The sequence below is a fragment of the Gallinula chloropus genome, assembly GCF_964237585.1.
Source record: "Gallinula chloropus genome assembly, chromosome: 1".
NCBI classification, from domain to species: domain Eukaryota; kingdom Metazoa; phylum Chordata; class Aves; order Gruiformes; family Rallidae; genus Gallinula; species Gallinula chloropus.
Window position 1 is genome coordinate 16564468 of NC_140085.1, and position 23478 is coordinate 16587945.

At 45.9% G+C, this 23478-nt stretch overlaps 1 protein-coding gene across 1 annotated transcript; it reads left to right on the forward strand.

The window, feature by feature from the left end:
- Positions 1–715: 715 nt before the first annotated feature.
- On the forward strand, positions 716–21340 carry FAM234B (family with sequence similarity 234 member B; the record flags this gene model as incomplete). The annotated part of the gene is made up of 13 exons (XM_084279423.1): positions 716–752; positions 7138–7530; positions 8483–8581; positions 11282–11470; positions 12934–13064; positions 13747–13894; positions 14248–14389; positions 14779–14922; positions 18388–18469; positions 18694–18849; positions 19449–19566; positions 20696–20922; positions 21335–21340. 13 exons carry the CDS (start codon positions 716–718, stop codon positions 21338–21340), a joined length of 1872 nt encoding a protein of 623 aa, XP_084135549.1.
- Positions 21341–23478: the final 2138 nt, after the last annotated feature.

Here is a 23478-nt window from a genome sequence, read left to right on the forward strand (position 1 = left end):
GAAAGTTGCAAAATGAAACAAAATCAACTACTATTTCTTCCAACCAAAAACTTCCAAAGAATGAAGGCATATATTTATACCAAGAACAATTTAAAGGACTGTGTAAACCACTTATGACAACTGTATTTCTGTGCGAGTCTGTGCCCAGCACATACTGGGAACTGTATAAATCTGGACTATACTTGGTCATGACTTGCTGCCACAGGCTGCACCGCACTGTGGGCCTCTGCCCCTGTAAAACAACAAGGGAAGAACTGACGGGCAGTGGCGCCCAGGAAGAGCTTTGGTTTCGGTGGGAATCCCGGGGTTTAGGCCAGGCGGGCAGCAGTCTCTGCAGTACAGCGGTGCCTCCCAGGTGGAGGCTCTACTGCCATCCCACCCAGAGCCTGGCACCTGCCGACAAGGGCAGCTCCGTGGGGAGAGGCCCTCAGAGCCCTGGGGCCTGCGCCCCTCGCACCGCCTGGCTGCCCGCCTCACAGCTTTCAGCCGCAGCTCCCGGGCACAGAGACCGCCGGTTCTATCCCATCATCACCCTTACCCCTCCGCCCCAGCAGCGTGAGGCCGTGCGGGCGATGAGCGATGCGGTCCCGGGTCCCGGCCGCGCCGAGGTGGGGAGGCGGGACAGGGACTCACCCGCCGAACTACAGTTCCCAGCAGGCAGCGGGAAGGCGCGGAGAGGATCGAGTGGCGCGCGTGCGCACTGCGCATCTCAAGCATGGCTACGGTGCTGTCCCGGGCGCTGAAGCTGCCGGGTAAGGGGTCTGCGCCCGCGGGAGGGAGGCAGTGACGGGCTGCGCCGAGCTGAGGCAGGCCAGCCCGGGGCGCGGCACCCACGCCTGGGTCTGCTCTTGGCGGCGGAGAGGCGCGGTTGCCGCTGTCTGGAGGCAGTAGGGCGCGTAGCCATGGTGATACGGCGATGTGAGGCGAGGCCCGGCCGCTCTCGGGCTCAGGCGACCCGGCGGCCTCTGCTTGGGACCCTTAGCGGGGAGAGGGCTGCGGGGGACGGGGCTTCGGGGGTGTCGTGTGTGGCGGCGGGGCCTGGGCCTAGCCGCAGCCCTGTGAGGAGAGCGGACGGCGCGGGAGGAGGCGCTGGGTCCCGCAGGCTGTGCAGAAGCGGGCACGGCGCTCAGGGCAGCGGGCACAGGGCTCAGGGCAGCGGGCACGGCGCACAGGGCAGCGGGCACGGCGCTCAGGGCAGCGGGCACAGGGCTCAGGGCAGCGGGCACGGCGCTCAGGGCAGCTGCTGCTGATCAGGAAAGGGTTAGATCCTGCCGGGTTTTACCCCCAAAAGCCAGGCCAGTGCTTGATAATTGCCACTGCAATTACCTAGGTAAATGTTTAAAGTCTGCCTGCCACCCCTGCATACCTGCCAGCCAGAGATCTTCAATGAGATGAAAGGTTGTTCAAGCATAAGGGACTATTGTCTCAGGGGAACCAGATCTTCCAAAGATAGGGCAGTGAGCAGCGTCCAGTCCAACAACCATTCTCTTCATCAAGGAGATTAAAAAGGAATGAAACTGCTTTGCAAAACCAGATCTCTTGAGAGTGTGCTAGATGCTGATGGATGAGCTGAAGATGGTGCCAATGCACCTGGACGCATTAATGCAATGGGAAAGTGCGTCTTTGCTCGCCCTGGCTGTGTCTGGGGCAGAGACAGGCCCTGGCTGTGCACTCTGGGGGAGGGTTCCTTCCCAACACCGTGCACCAGTGTGGTCCTGCAGTGCCCTGCGCTGTGAAGTTGTGCTCCGTGGGCAGGTTGTACTTTCCTCCTTCATCAGTCCATAAGGTCACAGTCATGCCTTCCAGGCCCTTCCCACCAGCTCTTAGTAACCCCTAATAGGGGTCTTTATTTTTTGGTTTATGTAGTGCCTGTTAGATCTCATTCAGAAAGGTTTTGTCTGCAAGTCAGTTTATTCCTGGATATATATATATATATATAATGGAAAGAATACATTTTACATGAAGTTTATTTATTTAGGAAAAGTGTAAACTGATGGGTATAAGTGTGTGTGTGTGGGTTATGGCCATTGGGGAACCGTACAATAACAAGTACAGATCTCTTCTGGGACCTCTGGAACCAGTGTGATCTATTTGATATCTGCTGTTGGGAGGCCCTGATTTGGAAAAGAGCACAGGCCTTGCAACTGCAATTAAGAAAACAGTTCCTGCATCAAACCTTAGCTTAAATTGCACATATCGTATCTTGTTCATGTTGTTCAGCTCTTGAACAATGCTGCTTTCATCAGCAATGAGAAAGCAGAAAGCCTATTGCTGTAGCTGTTTTTTTCCTGATGCATTGCACTAAATTACTTACATCAATATGTGGCAACTTAACTCCCCACGGGCTTAGAGATATGTCTGCAGTACCCAGTGACTGGTGCCTGCCAACTTCCACCTGGGGAAAAAAAAAGAAAAATAAACAGAACATGAAGTGAGTACAAAGGATAATGGAACCAGGATGTCATCATTGGAATAGTGCACTGAAAATTGTACTTGTCTGAAGCCCAAGACCTGCTCTTTTCACTCCAAAGTGAATGCAAAGGAAAACCTTTCCAGTAAATCAAAAGCAGAAAAAAAGATTAGAGTTAATATATTTCAAGCTATCAGCACTAGAAATTAGTATTTCATTATGAATGGGACCTGATTCCAACACAGATCTCCTCACAGATGCCTCTTTTCTAAATCATGATCACATGATTAATGTTTTCTTCTTTGAGTGATCATATTCTACTACAATAGTTACAAGAGCTGCCTGTGCAAAAAGTGCTATTAGGCAAATGTACAGGGGATTTTCCAAGTCATAAAGTACAGTTTAGAGTCCAGCTGCCCTTGAAAGGTGATAACTTTGGGGCATTTTCTTCTGCCCTTGAAAAGCTCCTTCAATATTTGTTTTTTCTTCCAATGGCTTCAAAAATTATAAATCCAGGGCGATGTGGCCAGTAACTTAGCCACAGACCACAAGCGACAGACTGTGTACCTGTTTTATCACCAGTGCCATGGAAAAAATGGAATGCAATTTAGAGCAGGCCAGAATAGAAGCAGTTTATTTACTTTGCCTGTAGAACAGAACACAGAACAGCAGGGAAAATGACTTTGATGATATGAACTCTGTCCCTGTAAAGGGAATGCAAGATTTATATACACTTAGAGATGCTATGCAAAAGACAGACAATGAGATGTGAGTTATGCAGATCTGTTATATGCACACAGCCACAGAAGTGCTCAGGATAGGTCTGGTGTAGCTTTAATGCGCAGTCATTTATCAGGAATGTTATGCTGTGACTATTGTTTCAAGAGATAGGATGAGAGTTTGACCAAGAGGCTAACTCGTGTTTTAGCATTTCTACTTCCACAATGGAAAACTGAAAACTGTGTTGAGTATTGGATTGTCCAACAGCTGATCACTTGCAGCAGAGGCAGTTTTAGCTTTCTCTTGATATACAAACCATATTCCCCCAGCCTGAGCCTTGTTGACCAGAAAGGAAAGGATTTGACTTCTGGACCACTTCTCAGTAAATCCCATTTCTCTAAATAGTGTGAGACTGCCCTTGCTTTCACACGCTTCACACTGCTCTTTATGTGCCTCTGCTTATATTTTTCTATTGAAAAAAACATTTGTGAGTGATTAGCGAAAGCCAAGTGTGGTATCCCTCCTTCCCACCTCAAGTGAGCAAAACTCAGCTGAAGAGTCGTGTTCCTTCTGCTCTCTCTCCAGCTAGGTGAAGCATGAGTTATGCATTCCCTGCACCACAGAACAGCCTCGGATGGCCGGGCTGAGTACATCCTTACCAGCCCTCTAGATGCATCCTACAGATGGATTGTTAGGGCTCTGTCTGAACAATTTGAGAGAAGTGTTTTAATTCTCTGAGGTTAGATATGCATTTGGGGCTACCCAGATTATAGGTGAGTTCTTCAACAGCCTTATTAAAGCACAGTGTCTTCATGCCTTTTGGCTTAAAAAAAACCCGTCAGAGGATTTTATGCCTGGCTTTACTGAGTGGGTCTATCTTGTGAGAATGACAGCTAACCTTTTGAGGAAAGACAGGGAGAGGGATTGTCAGTTTCTGGCTCCTGATCAGGCTTAGACATAAAATAAGACTGAGCTGCACTCTGCTTTATAGCTCTCAGTGGATCCTTTCCTGTGTAGATCACAGAATCACAGAATGTTAGGAGTTGAAAGGAACCTCGAAAGATCATCTAGTCCAACCCCCCTGCCAGAGCAGGATCACCCAGACTAAATCCCACAGGAATGCATCCAGGTGGGTTTTGAGTCTCCAGACAAGGAGACGCCACAATCTCCTTGGGCAGCCTGTTCCAGTGCTCTGTCACTCTCACAGTGAAAAAGTTTCTCCTTATATTCACATGGAACTTCCTGTGCTCCAGCTTGCACCTGTTACCCCTTGTCCTATCACTGGCCAAAAAGATCACCAAAAGCTGTAAGTCATTACTCTGTGGTAGCTGTTTTCTAGCCTTTGATCAGAGGTTCTCAGCAGGAAAGGTGTTCAGCTTATCAGATCGCTTGTGGTTGACACCATTGTCAGTGTTGCCAATGTCTCAATCCCTGCCAGTTCAAGGAGTGGATAAATAATAATTTCAGGGTCCTTTATGTCTCCAAGAGATCCAGAACAAAATTGTTCTAGATAAAGCTTCTTCCTATCAATACTTCTAGTTGCCCCAGGGATGAACAGCAGGCTTCAGTCTTCTGGGTTGACTATATGGAATTAAAATGTTTAAACAAATCACAGCATATGTGAGGTGTAAGTATGCTGTTGAGTTGTCCTACACAAAGCACACCAGTTTCCAAAAACAGGAGCAGTCTGGTTAACATAACTGTCCGACTTAGACTTCCCAGGCTAAATGCCATTTACTCTCGGGCCAGCAGCATTTGCTTTTCATACCACTCTGACCTGGCTTGAACTGGCGCATCTGGATCTGTAGGGACAAGCTGCAAATACCCTGCCAGCGGGTGCTCTCCGGAATTTCTTGTTTTCGCTGAGTACTCTCATCATCTTGCCAGTACAACCTACTATATAGACATGTGGGAAGTTCAGACTGCAGAGAGCTGTGTGCCACTGAGGTTGCCGACCTTCTGTGCTGCTCACAGGATGGAGCCTAGGTTATTAAGAAACTTCCTGAAAAGCACATGGTTTGAACACATGTGTCGGGCAGATCTATGTGAAACAATGAGCTGTCTTACAGGGACACACTGAGTCATCCTGTAAGAATGTTGTATCCTTTATCTGAGTGCTCTACCTCTACAAGGAACAGCTTTTTGTAGAGTGTGTGTGCACCAGATCGTTTTGACAAGAGTCTTCTTTTAGAAGCCCCTAGATCAAAAAAGAGGGGTCTGATTTATATGTGTGGTCTCGTTAGGTATGCTAACTTCCCTCTGTTCATTCTGCTCATTGTGGGTGGGTTGTCCTGGTTGCTTCACTTAGTGTGGGGCATTTGGCCATTAGTGGGATCAACAGTCTTTCTTAAATCCTAAAACTGACACCAAATGCCATTTGTAAGTGGTGCAGGAAGGGGAAGTGAAGGTCCTTTTGTGGGGAAGGATGCGAGATGCACATTCTGCAAAATTGTTTCTAGATGATGCAAAATATGTGTGTTGCACTATTAGATGTTACAGTACATCTGTAACTCTGACTGCCTTTGACAGGAAACCCAGAAGTAAGGCATATCTTATGCAGGAAGAATAATCATGAAAGCCCTTAAATTTCTGCTCTGTAAAATCTTTCTGCCATCATAGTGGCTGAGAGTGGTTACAGCTTGCTTATTTTTGCTTATTATTTATGCCTTGCATATATCACTCCAGGCATCTTTGGACACAAGTTAGCTCCTGTCTCGGGTCACCTTTAGGCAAAAGGGAATGAGGCAGATATCTGGAATAGCAGATAGCTGATGGAAGTCCCATCTTGGAATAGGAGAGAGGGAGAAATAGACTGAGACCCTGCAATCATCGTAGCAGTGGCCATGGCTCCATGCCCAGCCTGGTGGCGCAGGGCAGCTCCCTGAGACGTGATCATCCACTCGTAGCTCTGGGCAGCCAGTCTGCGTGATCTTGCCTGCCCCCATAAACAGATGGCCCTGGCCTTATGCCAGTATGTACGACCAGGCTTTTGCACCCACCCTTCCTCACACTCCCTGCAGCTGTCTAGGGTTTGGAGAAGTCATCCATGTGCCAAGCATCTGTGGGGGAGACACCTAAAGCTAAGTTATTTTCTGGTACCACCACCTGAAGGCATCAGTACTAAGGTACCTATCTCAGCATGGCTTGGTACAAGTTCTTGGCTCTTCTGGAGGCAGGAACAGAGTGGGAGCAGTGTGGTTTACTACTGCAGGGGTTGGAGCACTCTCACACAGTGCTAAGCCATGCAGAGAAGGTGGTGCCTTAGAGGGGCAGCCCTGGTCCCATCAGACACCAGCATTTTACGGGCCCAAAAGGGCAAAAGCACTTTGTCTTCATCTTCAAGGAGTCAAACCCCATTTTTACCAGCACTGTAGAGAAACCACGCACAGCACTCTATCCCTTCTATCCCTCAGGACAAGCAGGACAGCAGGTGTGGTGCACCAGAAGGCAGCCGTGCTGCTTGGACCAGGCAGAAGTAGCAGGGAAAAGCAAGTTGCAGAGGAAGGCTCTCTCAGAGAACAGAGACTAAGAGTGAAGAGGGACTAGAGGCTGGTAAATGCTAGAGGACTTCAGAGGTTGAAGTCAAGAGAGTGCTGCAGTTTAGGGACTCAATGTATTAAGCATGATTTCATGTCAGCATGTTTCATTCCCAAACTGGAAGGTATTAGAATTAAATCAGCCATGATTTTTATATATATTTACATATATATATATATATACATTCACACATGTACATACATACATGTGTGTGTATAGGCACATAGATATTATACATGTGAGATTATGTTGGGGAAATAAAATGTTGGCATTTTTTTCTCCTGCAGCTGCTACTCCAAAGCATGGACAGACCCTGTCTTTTCTCTCACACCTGTCACTTGGAGCCACACAACATCCATACTGCACTGTTGTCCCTTCGGTATCACATTCTGCTGCAGCTTTTTCTCCACTAAGATCCTACAAAAGCACAGAACTCATGCTGTATTGTCTCTCCCCATCTCTTTCTTCAGGAAAGAAGAGCCCAGACCTCGGGGAATATGATCCCCTCACTCAGGCTGACAGTGATGAAAGTGAAGACGACCTGGTACTCAACATCCAGAAGAATGGGGGGGTCAAGAATGGGAAGAGCCCCCCTGAGGAGATGCAGGACCCCGACTCTGATGTGGAGGTTGGGATGACAAAGCAGCACACGTCAGAGAGCGCGCCTGAGGGTTATCCTGCCGAGACGGCGGGGAGTTTGGAGCAAAAGGCTGCTCCCTCCCTCATGCCGTACCTGCGCACAGCCATCTTTTTGCTCACTGTGGTGATCTCGATGATTCTTGTGTTGGTGTGCGCGTTTCTAATTCCCTGTCCCCCTAGGGACTTGCATAACACCTGGAACCGCAACCTAGGTCAGGGAGCAGGTGAGAAAGCCCCAGGAACAGCATCTGGCGTGGGGGAGGTGGCAGCTCCCAGGCTGGGCATCGGCGGGAGAGACCTATCTGGGAGAGCCAGCTCGGAGCAGAGGCCCTTCCTCACCACTGCAGATGCTCCGAGGTAATAGACAGGCAGCTGTGTCCTGCTCACTCTTCAAGCTGAGGCCTGTGAAATCTGGCATCAGTAGATAACAGTGCCACAAAATCTTGTTTCGGTCAACACCAACAAAAAATTTTGACTCCCCTCCCCATCCTGTCTTTTTGTCTGGATGGTGTGCTCTGTTCCAGATGGAGATAGCCCAGCCAACTTTAAAACCCAGCACCTCCCTCTCTGCACCCTGGGTTTCACTAGCACCTCCATGCTGAGCTGCATGCAGTGTGACTGTGTGCATTGTGTTTGGCTGGAGAGGGGTAAACGTCCCTGTGTCTCCTAACTGGCTTGATTAACCTTATTTCTTTTCTCATCTTGTCCTGCTTAAATCTGTGAATCAACATTCAGGATCTTCTGTCACCCTGTATGGGCCACTGGTAACATTTCTGAAGTATCTTCCATTCTGACTTCTGCAGTAAAGGAACAGTAGTTTGTGAAATAACTTCTGCCAGGTCTAGATATGTCTCTCCCTCCTTGCTTTCTGTCCCTGGCTTCCAAATCTAAGCTTTTCATAAGATACGTGGCTCCCACATCACCTCAGAAAGTAAAGTGGGAAGCAGAAATCTTTTAGCTTCTCCATTTTTCCCTTTCCTTTCTCTGACCCAGATGCTGCCTTTCTATGCAATGAAAGATCTTGCCATGGTGTGAGCTGCATGCCATTGCTGATTCCCTAGCATGAGGCGTGGCTGTCCATGGGTCTCTCTTCTGGGCCAGCCCCACTCTCCCAGTGTGGAAGATGGACTGGGTAGCCTTTTTGACAAGTGCAATGATTCTCTCTGACTGTTGCAGGTGGTGTGTTATCCCCTCTGGAGCTGTGTGATGTGAATGGCGATGGGCTCCCTGACATCCTCATTGTCTTCACTGCCCTGATGAACGCTAGTGTCATGGGTAAGCACTGCAGCTCCTTCCGTCCCTTTTTCTGTGTATGCCAGTATGGACCTTTGCGAATTTGTCTTATTCATGGGAAGAGTTCCTGCCACTGCAAATCCACTGCATTGCTGTTCTCAGAGGTCCTTAAAATGGCTGGTGTACTGCTTTGTCATGCTGCTTATCATTTTCATTGTAAGGTTGTGTGTCCATAGCTGGTGGTTCAATGTCATCTGTTTCCCCTTATCAGAAGTGGCAACTCCATCTCTTTGTCCCTTATTTGTGCACTTGGTTTGGGGGCAGAGATAAAGCAATCAGAAAGCACTGCTCTACAAATAACAATTGGAAATAAGATAGGGTTTTTTTCCTCCCTTGTTATCTCTCACAGCCCTTCATAAAAGAGCTTGGTCAAACAACCTCCATTTTACAAGCACGGAGATGGGAAGTGTTTTGACAGGGGTCACAAACAAGATTCAGTGGTAGAGTTTCAACTCTTCCCTGATCTGTGGTCCATTGTCCTGGGTAGCTGGCAGCAGGAACAGTGATGGCAAATCTGACTGTTGAGCACTGGTTCTTCTGAACTGGCTGACTGCTCACCAACAGGGAGTATTAGGGATTTTTTTAGAGCAGTGGTAGGTCAGTGTTGCAGGAAACGCCTTCACCTTGCTGCCTTTTCCTCCAGGTCACTCCATACACTTTCCAAATTGTTAATTCACAGATAGTAGACTCACTGATGGTAGGAAAGCTACTGTGCCTGGCTGTTTAGCAGTTATTGCCCTATTTTCTCCTGGCTGCTTTTGCTTTCCCTGTTAAACCTCACACCCCTGCTGTACTTGCTACTGTTACACAGGGGCTGCCAAGTCCAGTAGCATCTTACTGCACTGGGCTTCTGAGGTCCTGGAGGTTCCCAGCTGCCTGATAGACTGTGCCTGCCCAGCCTGGCGTCACCTGAGATTATGTTAATTTATTCAGTCTCAGAGACATATTCAGGAAGCAAGCATACAATACATAGCCTAAAGAACTCTCGTGGGAGCAAAATGCCTCAACTCTTCAAAGAGCAGGGTAATAAAAATATATTTAGAATAGGGAAAAAGAGAGGGAGATACTGTTGGCATAAAGGCTTCATGCATTCAGTTTGTAGATGTTGTCATAGAATCATACAATAGAATACTGAGTTGGAAGGGACCCATAAGGTTCATTGAATCCTTGTGTTCTATATTTTACTGTTGCGTTGTATTCATCTTTCATCACAGACACATGTACAGTTCTTGCAGTGCTTTGAATGGAACTAATCCTACCTGGCTGCATCCTGGGCTCTGGCCATGCTGGAAGACAGAAAGCAGGCACTAAAGCAGGTGTAAGCACATCACAGTCCTAAATTCACATAGCTGGACATCAGCCCTCCTGTTGCTTGTGCTGAGAGCATTCTCATAGTTTCCTGTAGAGATAAGCTTGGCATAAGTACCTGATGGAGTAAGCTGTGGTGTTGTTAGCTGGTTTTCCAGCTTATGTGCATAACAACTGTGAGCTGCATTCAGGAGTTAGTTGTTCTTGGTCCTTGCCAAGCAAATGAAGAGGACTTGGGCCGGGGCAACCCTTTAGCATAAAACAGGTGATTTCAGTTTGAGAAGAGAGTGAAGCGTCAAAAAGCTGGAATCAAAACTCAATAGCCTTGGTGACTATTAAGCTGATATACTTTATTGCAGCACTGGGTACTGTCGGGGCCTGGAACAGGCTGCCCAGGGATGTAGTTGAGTCACCTTCCCTGGATGTCTTTAAAAAAAGAGTAGATGAGGTACGTTGGTGTATGGTTTAGTTTAGGAGTGGAATGGTTGGACTTGATAATCTTAAAAGTCTTTTCCAACCTTGTGATTCTGTGCACAGGGGATTGCTTCTCCTGTGAGTGTGAGATTTAGAGAGTGGCCTATGACTTCTTTTAGCCTGTGGCTTGGATATGTCCTTTGTTTAGTCAGGTTGCATGTTGTTTTGCCAGTAAAACAGAAGTCAGCTGGAACTGGTGTTTTCCTGAAATGTATAGGAGTTAATCTTAAATTGTGATATGAGCAAACCAGGTGGAGATTACAGTAACCACAATTGTATTGAGGGCAGACTGAGCTAAATGTTTCTCAGATTTGGAATCAGAGCCAACAGTCAATTGAAACAGCATAGAGTACTTTTTCTCACAATTATTTTGTGCTGATGAGTGAATTAGGAAAAATCCCCTGCGTTGATTGCGTCCAGTGTGTTTTTCACAATAAAACTCATTTGGAAAGTGAAGGAAAATGTTCTCAGATTGCAAATCACCTTCTGCTGCCCCAAAATTACAGAGAACTCAAGACTTATACATGAGGTAGCATTTTCCTTGGGAGTCACTCAAGGTTTCCCCTCATTTTACACTAGCAAGTCAGCACAATTGAGCAGGTTTTCCCCAGGGTCTTCATTCCTCTGTGCCTTGCTGACCACATTTCTTTCTGTGAGCTTAGGTCCAACTTCCATGACTGCACTGTTGACTGACTTGTCTGGAGATTGCTGCTAGGGCCTGCAGGCAGAGAGACTCAGCCTGGGGATGGGTTTTGCCCTTTGTTTTCAGGCAGTATGGATATGGCTGGCTTAAATCACTCAGCTGCAGGAGCTACAGCTGGAACTGAGGTGCAAAGACCAAAGGCAGCATGGACACAGTCTCTGGTACCAAGGGATTTCACTCTCTCCTGCTTCTTCCAGGTGTCTCTAGGCCCTCCGTAACTGTGGTGGCCCTTTCTGGTATGAATGGCAGCACCCTGTGGTCCATCCAGCTTCCAGAGGAGACTCGGAGCATACAGTGCAAAGGGTTGTCGCTGGGGGCACCCTCAGAGCCAGTCTGCCTTGTTACAGGAACATCAAAATTCCTCAGCCTTCTCAGTGCCTCCACAGGTAGGGTCAACTACCAGCATATTAGAAATACGCTACTGCTTTTCTCTTTTCTTTAAAGGTGTAGTAAGCGTGAATGATTTAGTGCTGGCACCTTGTGCTGGCTGTTACCTGGTGATGCACAGGAAAGGATCAAAGAACTAATGGGTTTCTAGTTACACAGGGTAAGAGATAATCCAGACCATTGTTTGAGGCAGCATCTTCATCCTACCATCTCAGAACATTTCAAAGTGTTAATCTTACAAAGTAGCATCCTCATGACATTGAGGATATGTAAGGTCTGTTCTCGTCAGCATTGAGCTGTTAGTACAACTCAGCACCTACTTAACAACTGAACACTCTTCTTGAAGATAAGGACATGTGCTACAGCCAGTAAAATTTACAGAGAAGTTCAGCCCATAGAAGAATTGATGAGATGTGGATGAATATTGCATTTTTAGTCACTTGATCACATGTACCTCCATTCTCTGATTGCTGTTTGTTCTACCACATTCATTCACTGGCAGAAATATTAACAGGTATGTGTAGGGATGTTTTTGGAATCAGAAAAAAGAATGTAGAGATCCAAGAAACCTTGGGCTTCAGTGGCAGATCCAGTCAATGAGCAGCAGTGCTTACCTTTCAAATGCTTTTAGGGACCATAGTGTTTGTATGGCTGGGACCATAAACTGTTTCCTTTACCAGCAGTAGTTGTGTTATTAATGTACACAGGTGTTTGCAGGTCTGGCCTTTGGTTTCCTTTGTCATGCAGGAGTAAACCCTATCCTACACAGCAGCAGCAGAAAAGCATTTTTAAACTCTGATTGAAAAAGCAGAAGTGTTGGCAAAACACTCATGAAAAAGTAAAAGCATCAAATTTCATTTTGTCTTGTTTGGGTGTTCATTTGCCAATTTGAAAATCAGGTTATACTGAGTTTCCAGCTTGGTCCATGCTGGACTGCTGAACCATTTGACATCATGTCTGCTGACATGCTTTCACCCTGAGGTGGAATGAGCATGTTGTGCTGGAGTGGCTGTTTGCTGCTGGAAATTTAAGAGAGATGCAGATTTGCACTTTGAATATCAGAACCACCCATCTGTTCCCTTTCCTGGCATCTACCTACAGGCTTTACTGCTGGCTGAGGGAAACAACTGCTGTCCTGTAGAGCACCACTCAGTTAGGTTCTCCTTCCAAGAGTGAACCTCAAATATTTGCTGCTATTTCAGGAATCGTTTTGGGCTCAGGTCTTTCTAGAGATACTAAGAAGGAAGCGCAGCAGGACTTGAGGCATGACTCAGAGATAATCTCAAGAAATGCTGGGGGAAAATCTTTGCTTCCCACTGCAGCTTGCCCCAGTTTGTAGGCTTGTCTTTCTTCAGAGAATGGGAGAAACAACCCCTCTTTCTCCCTCCTTCAAGAAAGTTTTGTGGAAGCCCTTGGGGATGCCGAAGTGCTGTTGGTCTTTTTCATCCTGTTCTTCCCACAGGCAAGACCATCTGGACGCTAAATTCCATCCACCTTTCAAATGGGATCCTGGCTGCACCGGCTGCAACGCTCCCGGATGTAGATGGAGATGGGGTTAGGGATATTGTTGTTCTGGCTCTCAAAGAGACACAGGTACAGCATATCCTTGCTCAGGGTTTGGAAGGACCTTAACTATCTACAGGAGGAACAGGGAACCTCATGTGGAAAGGCAGTAACAGGAGCTGCAGGAGCCCCTAATTTTCATTCCCTTAGTTTTCCCCGAAAAGCACCCTTTCTCTTTCATTAGGTCAGAGCAAGGAGATCAAGCAATAATTACACTACCTGCATTTCTTGTCAGCTGGGAATGAACAGAAGGGCCATTATTTACCCCTGGCTGAGATTTGAGAATTATCCGTTCCTGTTCAATGAAGGCTTGGTTTGAAGTGAGTGTTTCGCAGCAGTAAGGAGCCATGTTGAGATAGATCTCTGGATAAAGGATCATTCAGCTTATCCAAAAGAAAGAAATACTTGTGTGATTCTTTCAGATGCAGATTTTCCTCTATGCTCATCCCTCCCCACAAATCTAGCATTAATGTTGTTAGAGGAGTTCAGGTTTTTGAAGTCCCTTCCATCTTTGATGCATTTGCAGTCAAGAGAAAAGCATGAATGTAAGAATCCCAGGAAGCCAGGCTGAGCAAAGAGAAAGAGACCACTAGCTAGACCTTGCTGGGGAGGGAAGAGAGCAGTGGAGCTTCATGCTGTGGGAACTGGGAAGATTCTGAGAGCACAAGTCATGAAAGCACTGGTGAAATTCTCTATGTCTCTCCTTTTGCAGCCTGATGTGTTTTTCATCTTGGTGTCAGGAAAGACTGGGACTGCTTTGGGTGGGCCGGTGAAGTACAGCACCAATGGAGAAGGGAAAGTGATTGGTCCCCAAGTCCACATCACCAGCCGGGGAGCCATCTACATTCTGTTTGGTTTTGGTAAGATGCATCTTGCCTCTCCAGCACTACACCTTGCTGAGAAAAACATTAATTTTACCTAAAATGGCCCAGAGTGTCCCTGGGATAGTTATACCATGCCTTCTGCTGTAAAAGCTAGGAGTAGAGGGCATGAGAACAGGTCTCACTGCCATGGTGTGGAAAAGTGCAGGAGCACCAATGCCTGGTAGCATGGAATACCTTGGAGTTTCCCAAAGGCACATCATGCCAGGGACTTTCCAGTTCTGGGCATTTCTTTGCCTTTTACCACATCTGCCATGGTTCCAAGGACCCTCCATGGTACTAAGGAATTGATGTTTGTAAGCAGGACTCTTCATCTTTATTCTTCTTGGCAGGTAATGTTCAAGCAGTTGCCCTGAGGGATATCTTTACCCAGGCCAGAAACAGGGACAGCTTCCCTGCAATGCTGCAGCAAGAGGAGCCGGAGTGGGAAAAGCGCAGATCTGTTAACCTGTCAGAGCTCATTGACATCTACAGGTAGGAGATGGACTTACCATCTTGCTTCTGCTGGGAGCGGAATGGGAGAGTAGGCATCTCTTACTGCATCTAGAGATGGTCCCTTCTACTTCACTACTGTCCTCCTTTTCATTGTCCAGCTGATAACAGTACTCTGGGGAACCCATTGTTCCCTTCCTGACCTGTGGTGGTTCTAGTAAAAGACATTCAGAAGATCCCACACCTGAATTTAGTGCATTTAACTGAGGAACCCCCAAAGGAAGCTAAGCTCCATCACTGGGGAAAAGATGGGCTACTCCAAGAATAGTTCAAATCTTAGGTAGGATGAATTACCATGTCGACAAGCAGCTAGTGCTGAGGTGTGCAGTTACAAGCCTCAGAACCTTTTCTCTGCTTTCCATTTGTCCCAGTGGGGGTGTTGATTTCCTGCAGACGATGAAAACACCTGACACAAACTGCAGCAACCTGCTCATCACGACCAAAGAGGGTTTGATCCTACTGAAGGGACAGGACCTGGAGCCCCACTGGACCCTGGAACTGCAAAACATCAGCAGGTTACATACTGGGGATGTTTTTCTGTCCTATTTCTTCATTTACCATTTCCTGCTTTTCACTTGTAAGCACATGTGTTTCTTCAAAAGCAATTGAGAAGGATTCTCAAAGCCTGTAGAGAAATGTAAGAGCCGGAGATGTGCAGGTGCATCACTAAGCAAGTGAGGAGGACAGGAGCAGGGGAAGAAAGGAACAAAAGTCTGGATACCTGAGCTGTGTGCTTGGTGAGCGATCAATAAGGGGCTTACTTCAGATACCCAACACTGATGTCATGGGAGTGTCATGGCACTGGAATTCAGAGGATTACTGCTGTGTGATTCAGCCCATCTGCTGCCCAGGGCTGCCACCTGCCAACTCATTGGAGAGGAGCAGTTGCATTAGTGATGTTAAGTATTTAGAGAAGATGTCTGAGTATGGACCACAGATCTTAATGTTCCTTGAAAGTTGAACATGAGCACTCTGATGGCAGTCAGCACACCATCTATAGTAAATGTAAACCTTAAAATAATACTGCTCATCCTCTAATTTCACACATGGAAATTAAGTAATTTTCTAGATCTCATGGGTTGATAATAACCAGCAATTTCAGATTGCACAGTATTAAATACTCACAAAGGGCAGTTGGGCACAGTTGAGGGAAATTATGTAGGAAACAAATTGCTTGCTCTGCTATCTCAAAGAAAGAAAGCAGCTCTCAGTTCATTGTTACCTGACTGTCAAGAGCATCTGTAGGAAGAAGGCATTGGAATTTAATTAAGCACAAAAAAATCATTGTTCAACTAGGTTTGATATTCAGATAACATCCACATTCTTGAGGGCTAATGGGCGACGTAAGCAGTGGCTTTAGGAATGGCTTGTGGCTGGTAGATCTTGCTCTTGGGAAAGGAGATGGACTAAAAAGTGTTTTGAGCCCAGAGTCTGCAGACTTCTGGATGTGTCTGGGGTCTAGTTTAAGGAATAAGTGTGTACTGTCTAAGAAAAGCCAGTTCATAGATGCTGTAAAATCAGTTATGCACAAGAAACTTCTAAATGGACCCACAAACGAATTGGAAAATTTCTCTGGGTTTAAATAAAGAAGGGTTGAAAACTGCTTTATTTGTTCCATTCACAGAATCACAGTATGGTTGAGGTTGGAAGACACCTCTGGAAATTACCTAGTCCCACCTAGCTGCTCAAGCAGGCTTAGCTACAGCAAGTTGCTCAGGGCTGTGTGCTGTCAGGTTTTAAATATCTCCAAGGATGGAGGCTGCACAGCCTCTCTGGACAACTAGTACTCCAGGTTGCTGCAGTCCAGCCCTGTTCTATCTGGTTCCACAGCCTCCCAAGGGACAGAGTACAAAACATGTACAGGAGCTGCCAGATAGGAATTGAAAAATAATGAAAGCAATTCTTGTTAGGACCACTGGACTGCCTGTTTTCCCAGAGTTAAGACTTGAGATGAAATCTGGTGGACTGAATATATTGTGGACAAGCATTTATTTAAGAAGTGGGGTTTGGGTTTTTTTAGGACTTGGATTAAGTCCTGCTTAGGCAACACAGGCTGGGGAACAAATTCAGGGTGTCACCACAGAGTCAAACAGCCTGAAACCCAGTTCCTCATCAGACAAAACTTACAGAGCCAGCTGAGAGCTCTCTCTCCTGGATAAACCTGCCCTAAGCACACTGCTCCAGTCAGGCAGACTAAGTCCAGCCCTTTGGGAACGGGTCTCCCAAGAAAAACAGCCTGACTGCTGCAGATGTGCTGCATTTCCAGATAGCTTTTGACAATATCCCTGGAAAACCATAAAGGAGATTCAGTAGTTGTAAAACAGGGGTGAAGTTCAGAGACCATGAAATTGAGTAAGCAGTTGAAAATTGTGTTGTAAATGGATGTTTCAGAACAGAGAGGATTAATAGCAGGTTGCTGTGGGGATTACTGTTGGGCAGGAATAATTACTAGCCTTCTGGTTCATTTGAGAAAGTGCCATGGAGATTTTTCAGTTGATTGGTAGCATCTAAAATATGTACGTCTGTCTGCATTCAGTTTGTGGGATCTGCTGCTGACTGTAACCTGTAAGGGACCTAAGAAGAGGCACCTTTAGGAGATGTTTCAAGTTTGTGCCCATAGAACTACCTACAACTTCTTTTTGCTACTGGAGAGCTTTCTGGCTATGGGAGTGTCCCATGATACTGCCTTGAAAGCATTGGCTCTGGTTGGCAAAGGTGGCTGTGAAGCTAATGACAGTGTTTGATGTATGAAGTATAGTCACACCACTGCTGTACTGTGGCATTGCTTTCAGGACCCATTCTGGGATGCACATTTTAAAGGGGAAGCTGGAAAAAAAATGGAGAAAAGGGCTAGAAGAAATGCTTCAGTGTGTAAGATTTAAGTCAGTGGGTTTATATGATCAAAGAGAAGCCTGAGAGGTGAGTTCATAAGCATGTGTAAGTAATGGGAGCTAACAGGCATTTTAATCTTGCCATAGCAAGAACAGGTGCCTTGGAGCAAAAGTCATTCATGTTCAAGGAAATGAAAATGCAGGCATGTTTCTTTGGGTGGCATTAATCATTAGAACTGACTGTCATGAGAAATGATGAATTCATCTCTTCTCTGTATTTCCTTAGCAAGCCTCCTGGCTGGTAGACCTAGTTAAAGTCAGCCTACTGATACTTGGTTAATTGAGTGAAATACAGCAATCTGTCATAAACGAGAGGAAGGAGGACAATTCTGATGATCCTACCTTGCCATGAAATCTCTGATTCTGTGAATTTTAAGAAGTCCTTTGAGCTTATTTAGAACCTTGTGTGTAGGTGTGGTGAGTTTAAGGAAGACAGAGCTAAGACTCAGAAAGCCAAAGGCAAGCAAGATGGTTAGGAAACAGTCATAATGAGAGATATTCAAGTAATAGTGTTATGTCACCCAGAAGGGAGAGAATGAGGGGGCACTTCATTTAAACTGCAGCAGGTTATAAAAAGGCTTGTAAAACCACCAGCAGGAAGAAAACAAAGAATCATGGGCTGACATTAATGGTGAGTATATTAAGAGCCATTTCAAACAGCTAAGGCAGCCTGGGAAATGCACTTTAAGCAGGAGGTCAAATCTGATGATGCATTTTGAACAGGCTGGGTAATTTTTTATGACCACAGTGAAACTGTACAGGTTTTCCTGCAAAGGAAAAAATAATAGTCCTGTCACAGGGTGATAAACACATCTACACAGCCCAGCATGGGATGCCCCCCCACAGATGACTGAAGAATGGCTAACAAGCACCATGGGCTGCTTGATCATTTTTCACTTTTCTCATCCACCAACAAATGGTTCCTGACAGACCAGACCAGTTCTGGGTGGATGAGAGATCTTATTCAGCATGGTAAATCCTGCCTTTTTTAAGAGGCAGAATGGAAGTTGAAAGCAGCTGTGCTGCCTCCATCTGAAATCCCTGTTTTTTCTGCCATGGGGCTGAGTGTTTCTTCTTCCAAATTTACAGCCAGCCTGTACCAGGTTACTTCAGTGCTGACCAAACTCTGGACTTCATGCTGCAAGCACAGACTGGAGATGGGAACAAAAAGGTAAAACAAAGAAAGGCAAGGAGGGCACTGGCAACATGGGAGCAAAGGAGGTTGGGTAGAAAGGGACAATCATTCCTTGCTCCTCACTCTTCCCATTTCTGTGCTGACATGGCTGTGTGGGCCCAGGCATGAAAGGGAAGAGCACAGGCCATGCCACTGCAAGGGGGCTTTGTACGCCCACACCTGGGACACCTGGTAATACTAGATCTGTCCCCTGCCTTGAGGTGGTGGTCATAGATGGCAAATCCGGCCTCCCTGTCTGGAACCAGGAACTCCCATGGCAGAAGCAACAACTTGATGCACTGTCAGTCATGACTTTGGACAAGAAGTCTGTGTTTCTCTTCTGGGCTGATGAAGCACAGCCCATGTTACAGAGTTTGGTGAGTAAGCATCCTTTCTTCACTTTGAGGCTTCTCAATGAGGCAAATGTAGTCTCTGTCTTTTGTTCCTAATGTAATCAAACTTGAAACCTGCCATAAAGAAGACTGCCAGTGACATCTTTTCCTCTTGCTTTGTCACTGACTTCTCTGAGCCTGAATGCAGGGGTTTTTGTGTGCAGATTCTTCTTTCTGACAGAAAGTTTATGTCCATAAAACCAAAACTTTATGTGTGAATTTTATCTTTTTATGTAGTGCTGAGATATTTTTACTGCAGCTTTTTTCCCAGCACCAGAGCACTGCTTCTTTGCATGCAGGTACACAAGTCAGCTTGGAGATTCACATTTCCAGACTGTAGCTTTGCCCATCAAGCTAGCTTTGACAGAGACAGATCTCTCAACCTTACCAAACAAGTTGTGTAGCAAATTCTGTTTTAAGAAAAAAAACTGTGCAGGATTTCATCTTTGTAAAACCATGGAATTTTTGATTCTCTGATCCGTGTAAAGACAGCGAGCCCAGTGTTAGAAAACTTCTTTATTTCTTTGGCAAAGCTAGGCACCTCTTTGCTAGCCAGCTGTAATGTCTGTCCTTTGTTCCAACAGCAACCTGGCCCCAGACCTGAGTACCCAAGGCTGCACCACCTCTATCTCCTCCATCCTGTTTTTCCTACCATCCTTTTGGACCTCACCAATGCAACAGACAAAGTCATTGCTTCTGCAGGTGAGTACAAATGGAGCAGAAACTACTTGGACTATAAGAAATATGGAGGGAGAGGTAGCTGTGAGAAACAGCGGGGTGTAGTTCTGCCTTTAAAGGCAGCACCTGAGGACTGCCACACACAAATCAGCAGTGGGAGGCAAGATTCATCTTCCTTCTGAAGGAAGGCCCTGTCCAACTCCTACTTTGCACATAGAAGACCCTCCAAGTTTCTTACACATGTTTAAGCATCAAAAGGTCTGAGTTTAATTTCCTGCCTGTTTCACACTAGAGAAGTTCCCTTGGATTCTGTGGAGCTATTTATGATTGAAGGTGGTGCATCAAGAGTCACTATGAAACCTCAGATACACTTCTGCCTTTGTTGGGCATCTTCTTCCGCTCTCTGGGATAGCAGCTGTGCTGCTTCTTCATCTTTCTTTTTGTGAAAGGGAGAATCAAACATATTTAAACATGTATTTTCAGGGAAAACCAGATCTGGATTTAATATCCATACACAACCATACAGTCCCTGTTGGATTTCCTTGCTCTTTCTAAAGCTGCTCAACCAACAGCCAGCCTGCTGAGCATGGTGGGATGTGGGGTAAAAGATCAGTTCATCCAGCACTGAGTCCAGTACGCCAGGAAACATAGAAAAGCATCTAATTAAATTTATATCAAAACCACACATCAATCCTGAACAAGCAGAATATAATTTTTATTGGGCTTTATTAGAAACTGGGATTTCTGAGGTTTCTATAGATGATTCTGCAGTGACTAGAGTGAGCTGACTTGCCAGTGCTTTACCAGTTTCCCTTTCAATAGAGGTAAAATACCTGCTAGCAGGTATGGGAAGGGAAGCTCTTTGAAAGTGAACTGTGTTATTGAAATATATGCAACTCCTATGTCAAGCTCAAAAACATCACCTGGAACCAAACGTTTCCATTTCTGATCTAAATTTCAGTTTATTTCCATTGAAATTTTTTAACTTAAAAGAATTTCCCCCAATTAACTAAGATACATGCAACTGTAAATTGAGATTGAATATACCCTCAGTCTGGTGGACATTCTGACCAGCTAAAGACAGTAAGATTGCTTTTGGAAGAAAGGTAATCACTCCTCACCCATGTTTTCCCTCCTTTTTCTGATGGACCAGTTGGAATTAATGATCTCCAGAAGGATGCATTTCACATCACTGTGACAACAACTGCAACCTCTGAAAAACAGCCAGGATTTCTCTCAGTCAGCAAGCTGGGCCTGAAGTGGGCCATGATGAGTCAGGGCAGGATGGTGTGGCTGAAGGACAGCACCACGCCCAAAATCAGCCGTGGAGAAGTGAGGCGATTTCTTGCCCGGCTGAAATTTGTTGACTTTCCACAGAAGGTGAGATGGCTCAGGCCTTTGAAACATCACTGAAAGCTTGATCTCTTCTCTGTAGACACAGGTGCTCTTTGGGATGCAAAGAGACTGGTGGGATGCTAAGAACATGTTTACAAAATAACTGGCTGCCCCTTTGGGCATGAGATGGACAGCTTGTGAGTCCCAGCTGTACTTTAGCGGCTGGACAAGGAGAGGGATCTTAGAAAGAACCTGGGATGATGATCATAAGGGGTTGACAGACTTGCAGAGGGGACAGAGATGTGGGAAAGACATCACTTGTTTTGACATGGGCAAAAAAGGGTCCTCCAGGTAGTGGTGCCCAGGTTCAATTTCTGACCTGTGAATTAACATTTTTATTTACCGGACTGGATGATTAGAGTTTAGCTTTAGTTTTTGTTTGCCTTTCCTTCTCCAGCTCTAGCCTCGTGGCTCCTCAGATTTTGGTTGGACCTGTGACCTGTATGGGGAATACAGGAAGCTGCTCTGTGGATCTTCAGGAAAACTGCTGTGTAGAAGGAATGGGGGCTAAAAGCACTTCCCCTTTCTTCATCTCTGTGGGGAATAATGCTGGATGCAGGTTTGTCCTAGGCAGGCCTGTTCTGTACCAGAGGAACCTTGTTCGGTGTCTCACCCTCCATATGCTGTTCTTGCATGCTTCCTTCCAGGTTACACAGAAATGTGAATTTAGAAATTATATACATATATATTTATATATATATAAAACACAAAGTTTTATTTATATATATACATATGTATGTATGTATCAATTTATACAATATATGTATATTTTTTCTATGTTTAATTTATGAATGAGGTTTAGGACATTCCTTTCTATGTCCAAACAGTATTCCCAGGCAGTCAAACAAGCTCTAGGCCTAAAGCAGGCCATGATGACTCAAGGCAACTGGTGTGGCTAAAGGACACCACCTGCTTTAATCTTTGTATTTTTGGAGAGAAGCCTCTGTCAGGCTCCTGCAGGGCTAGTCTTGTCTACAACCTTTCCTGTGCTGTCAGTTCTCTCCTCCATTCTGTCACCCAATTCACAAACTAACTAGCTCTCTGGCTGAATTACCTGATACAGAGAAAGACAATGCCCACAGCATTTTCCAGATCTTGCACTTGGACATTTCTTTTCCCAGTCCCAAGTTCAAGGCAGGTTCGTGTGGGTGATGTAAAAGCGAAAGGTTTATGTTTTACCTCCTTTTCATACATCCCTAAGCTTTTTATGAACCCATAGAGTCACTGTAACATCACACTGCAGTCCAGTGGGCTGAGTCCCCCTTTGCAATGCATTACAACCCTTTTGTGATAGATTCCAAACAGATCACCACTGACACTATAGAGATCACACTACATCCAGTCACAGCAAAGCTGATTCTCCCACCACTACTTCAGGGTTTAGAGGCTCAGGCAGAGGCAGAACTGGAAAGCTTTTCTGTGTGTTGTTCCTATTCTGAGCTTAACTTTACCATTCCCTTGCCAGCCCAGACCTATGTGCAGTTCCAGGAGGAACAAACTACCCCCAGGGCACCATTTAGCTCACTGTATGTTTAGTGCTGTGAACTGCACCTCTGAGTGTGCCATCAGTCTCCTCTGTTGTAATAAAAATGACCATATAAAAAGCAACTGCTTTGGTGCCCCACCACCCCACTGTGTAAGGCAAAACATAGGAATGGTTTTCCTGGTATGACTTTGTACGACTGACCTTTGACGTTAGGCAGAGCCAGGCTATGAGGTTTGCAAAGGGCTCGTCTGTCCTCCTGCTGGCACATGCTCCTCCAGCCTTCCTGCACTGCCCTATGAGCAGTGAGGTGATGGCAGGATTTTGACCCTCCCTCCAGGTGGACACATCTAGCATGGGTTTGCACTCCTCAGCTCTTGACACCTCCCCTTGCCATATCACCCTCTCTCTTCTCCGTCCCCGCATCTCTCTTTATATAAGCTTCCAGGATAGCCCTTCAGGATTAGCTGCAAGCCCCAAGGCTGGTCCTTGGGCCCTGCTGTCTTCATGTCAGAGCCTGTGAACAGTTTGTATACGTTTAACAGGATTTTTGTGTAAATAGCTTTGTATATATTAGCACAACTGTAGCAATGACTCTAGGCCTGGCATTTTCCTCCAGACAGGGGTTAGTGTTTATAATATATAGTCAGTTAATACAGCTGCACAGTAGGGACTGAAAGTCTGAGGATGAGTAACATAGGAGGATTAAACAGGAGTGCCCCTTGCCTCCTGTCTGGCCACCACCTTGCTGGGAAAGGTGAAACGGCTGTTACCTGAAGTAGTTTTTCTCCCGAGGTTCTTCCTGAGAGAACTGATACTTGAGTGCAGTGCTGTTAGCTCCTCTGTAATGTGAATTCACCCTGCCCACACACACACTCCCCCCACTGTGAATAAAGAGTCTGTCTGTATATTGTTGGGAAAATGTATTTGAACTGTGAACTGCAGTGGAGCAAATAAATACTGTGTACAGCATTCGTGTGTCGTGTGAGCCAGTGTTTCACCTTGGAGAGTTTATCAGCTTGCTTGATTTGGGGATTGTTTGTAGTATTTTTACAGTA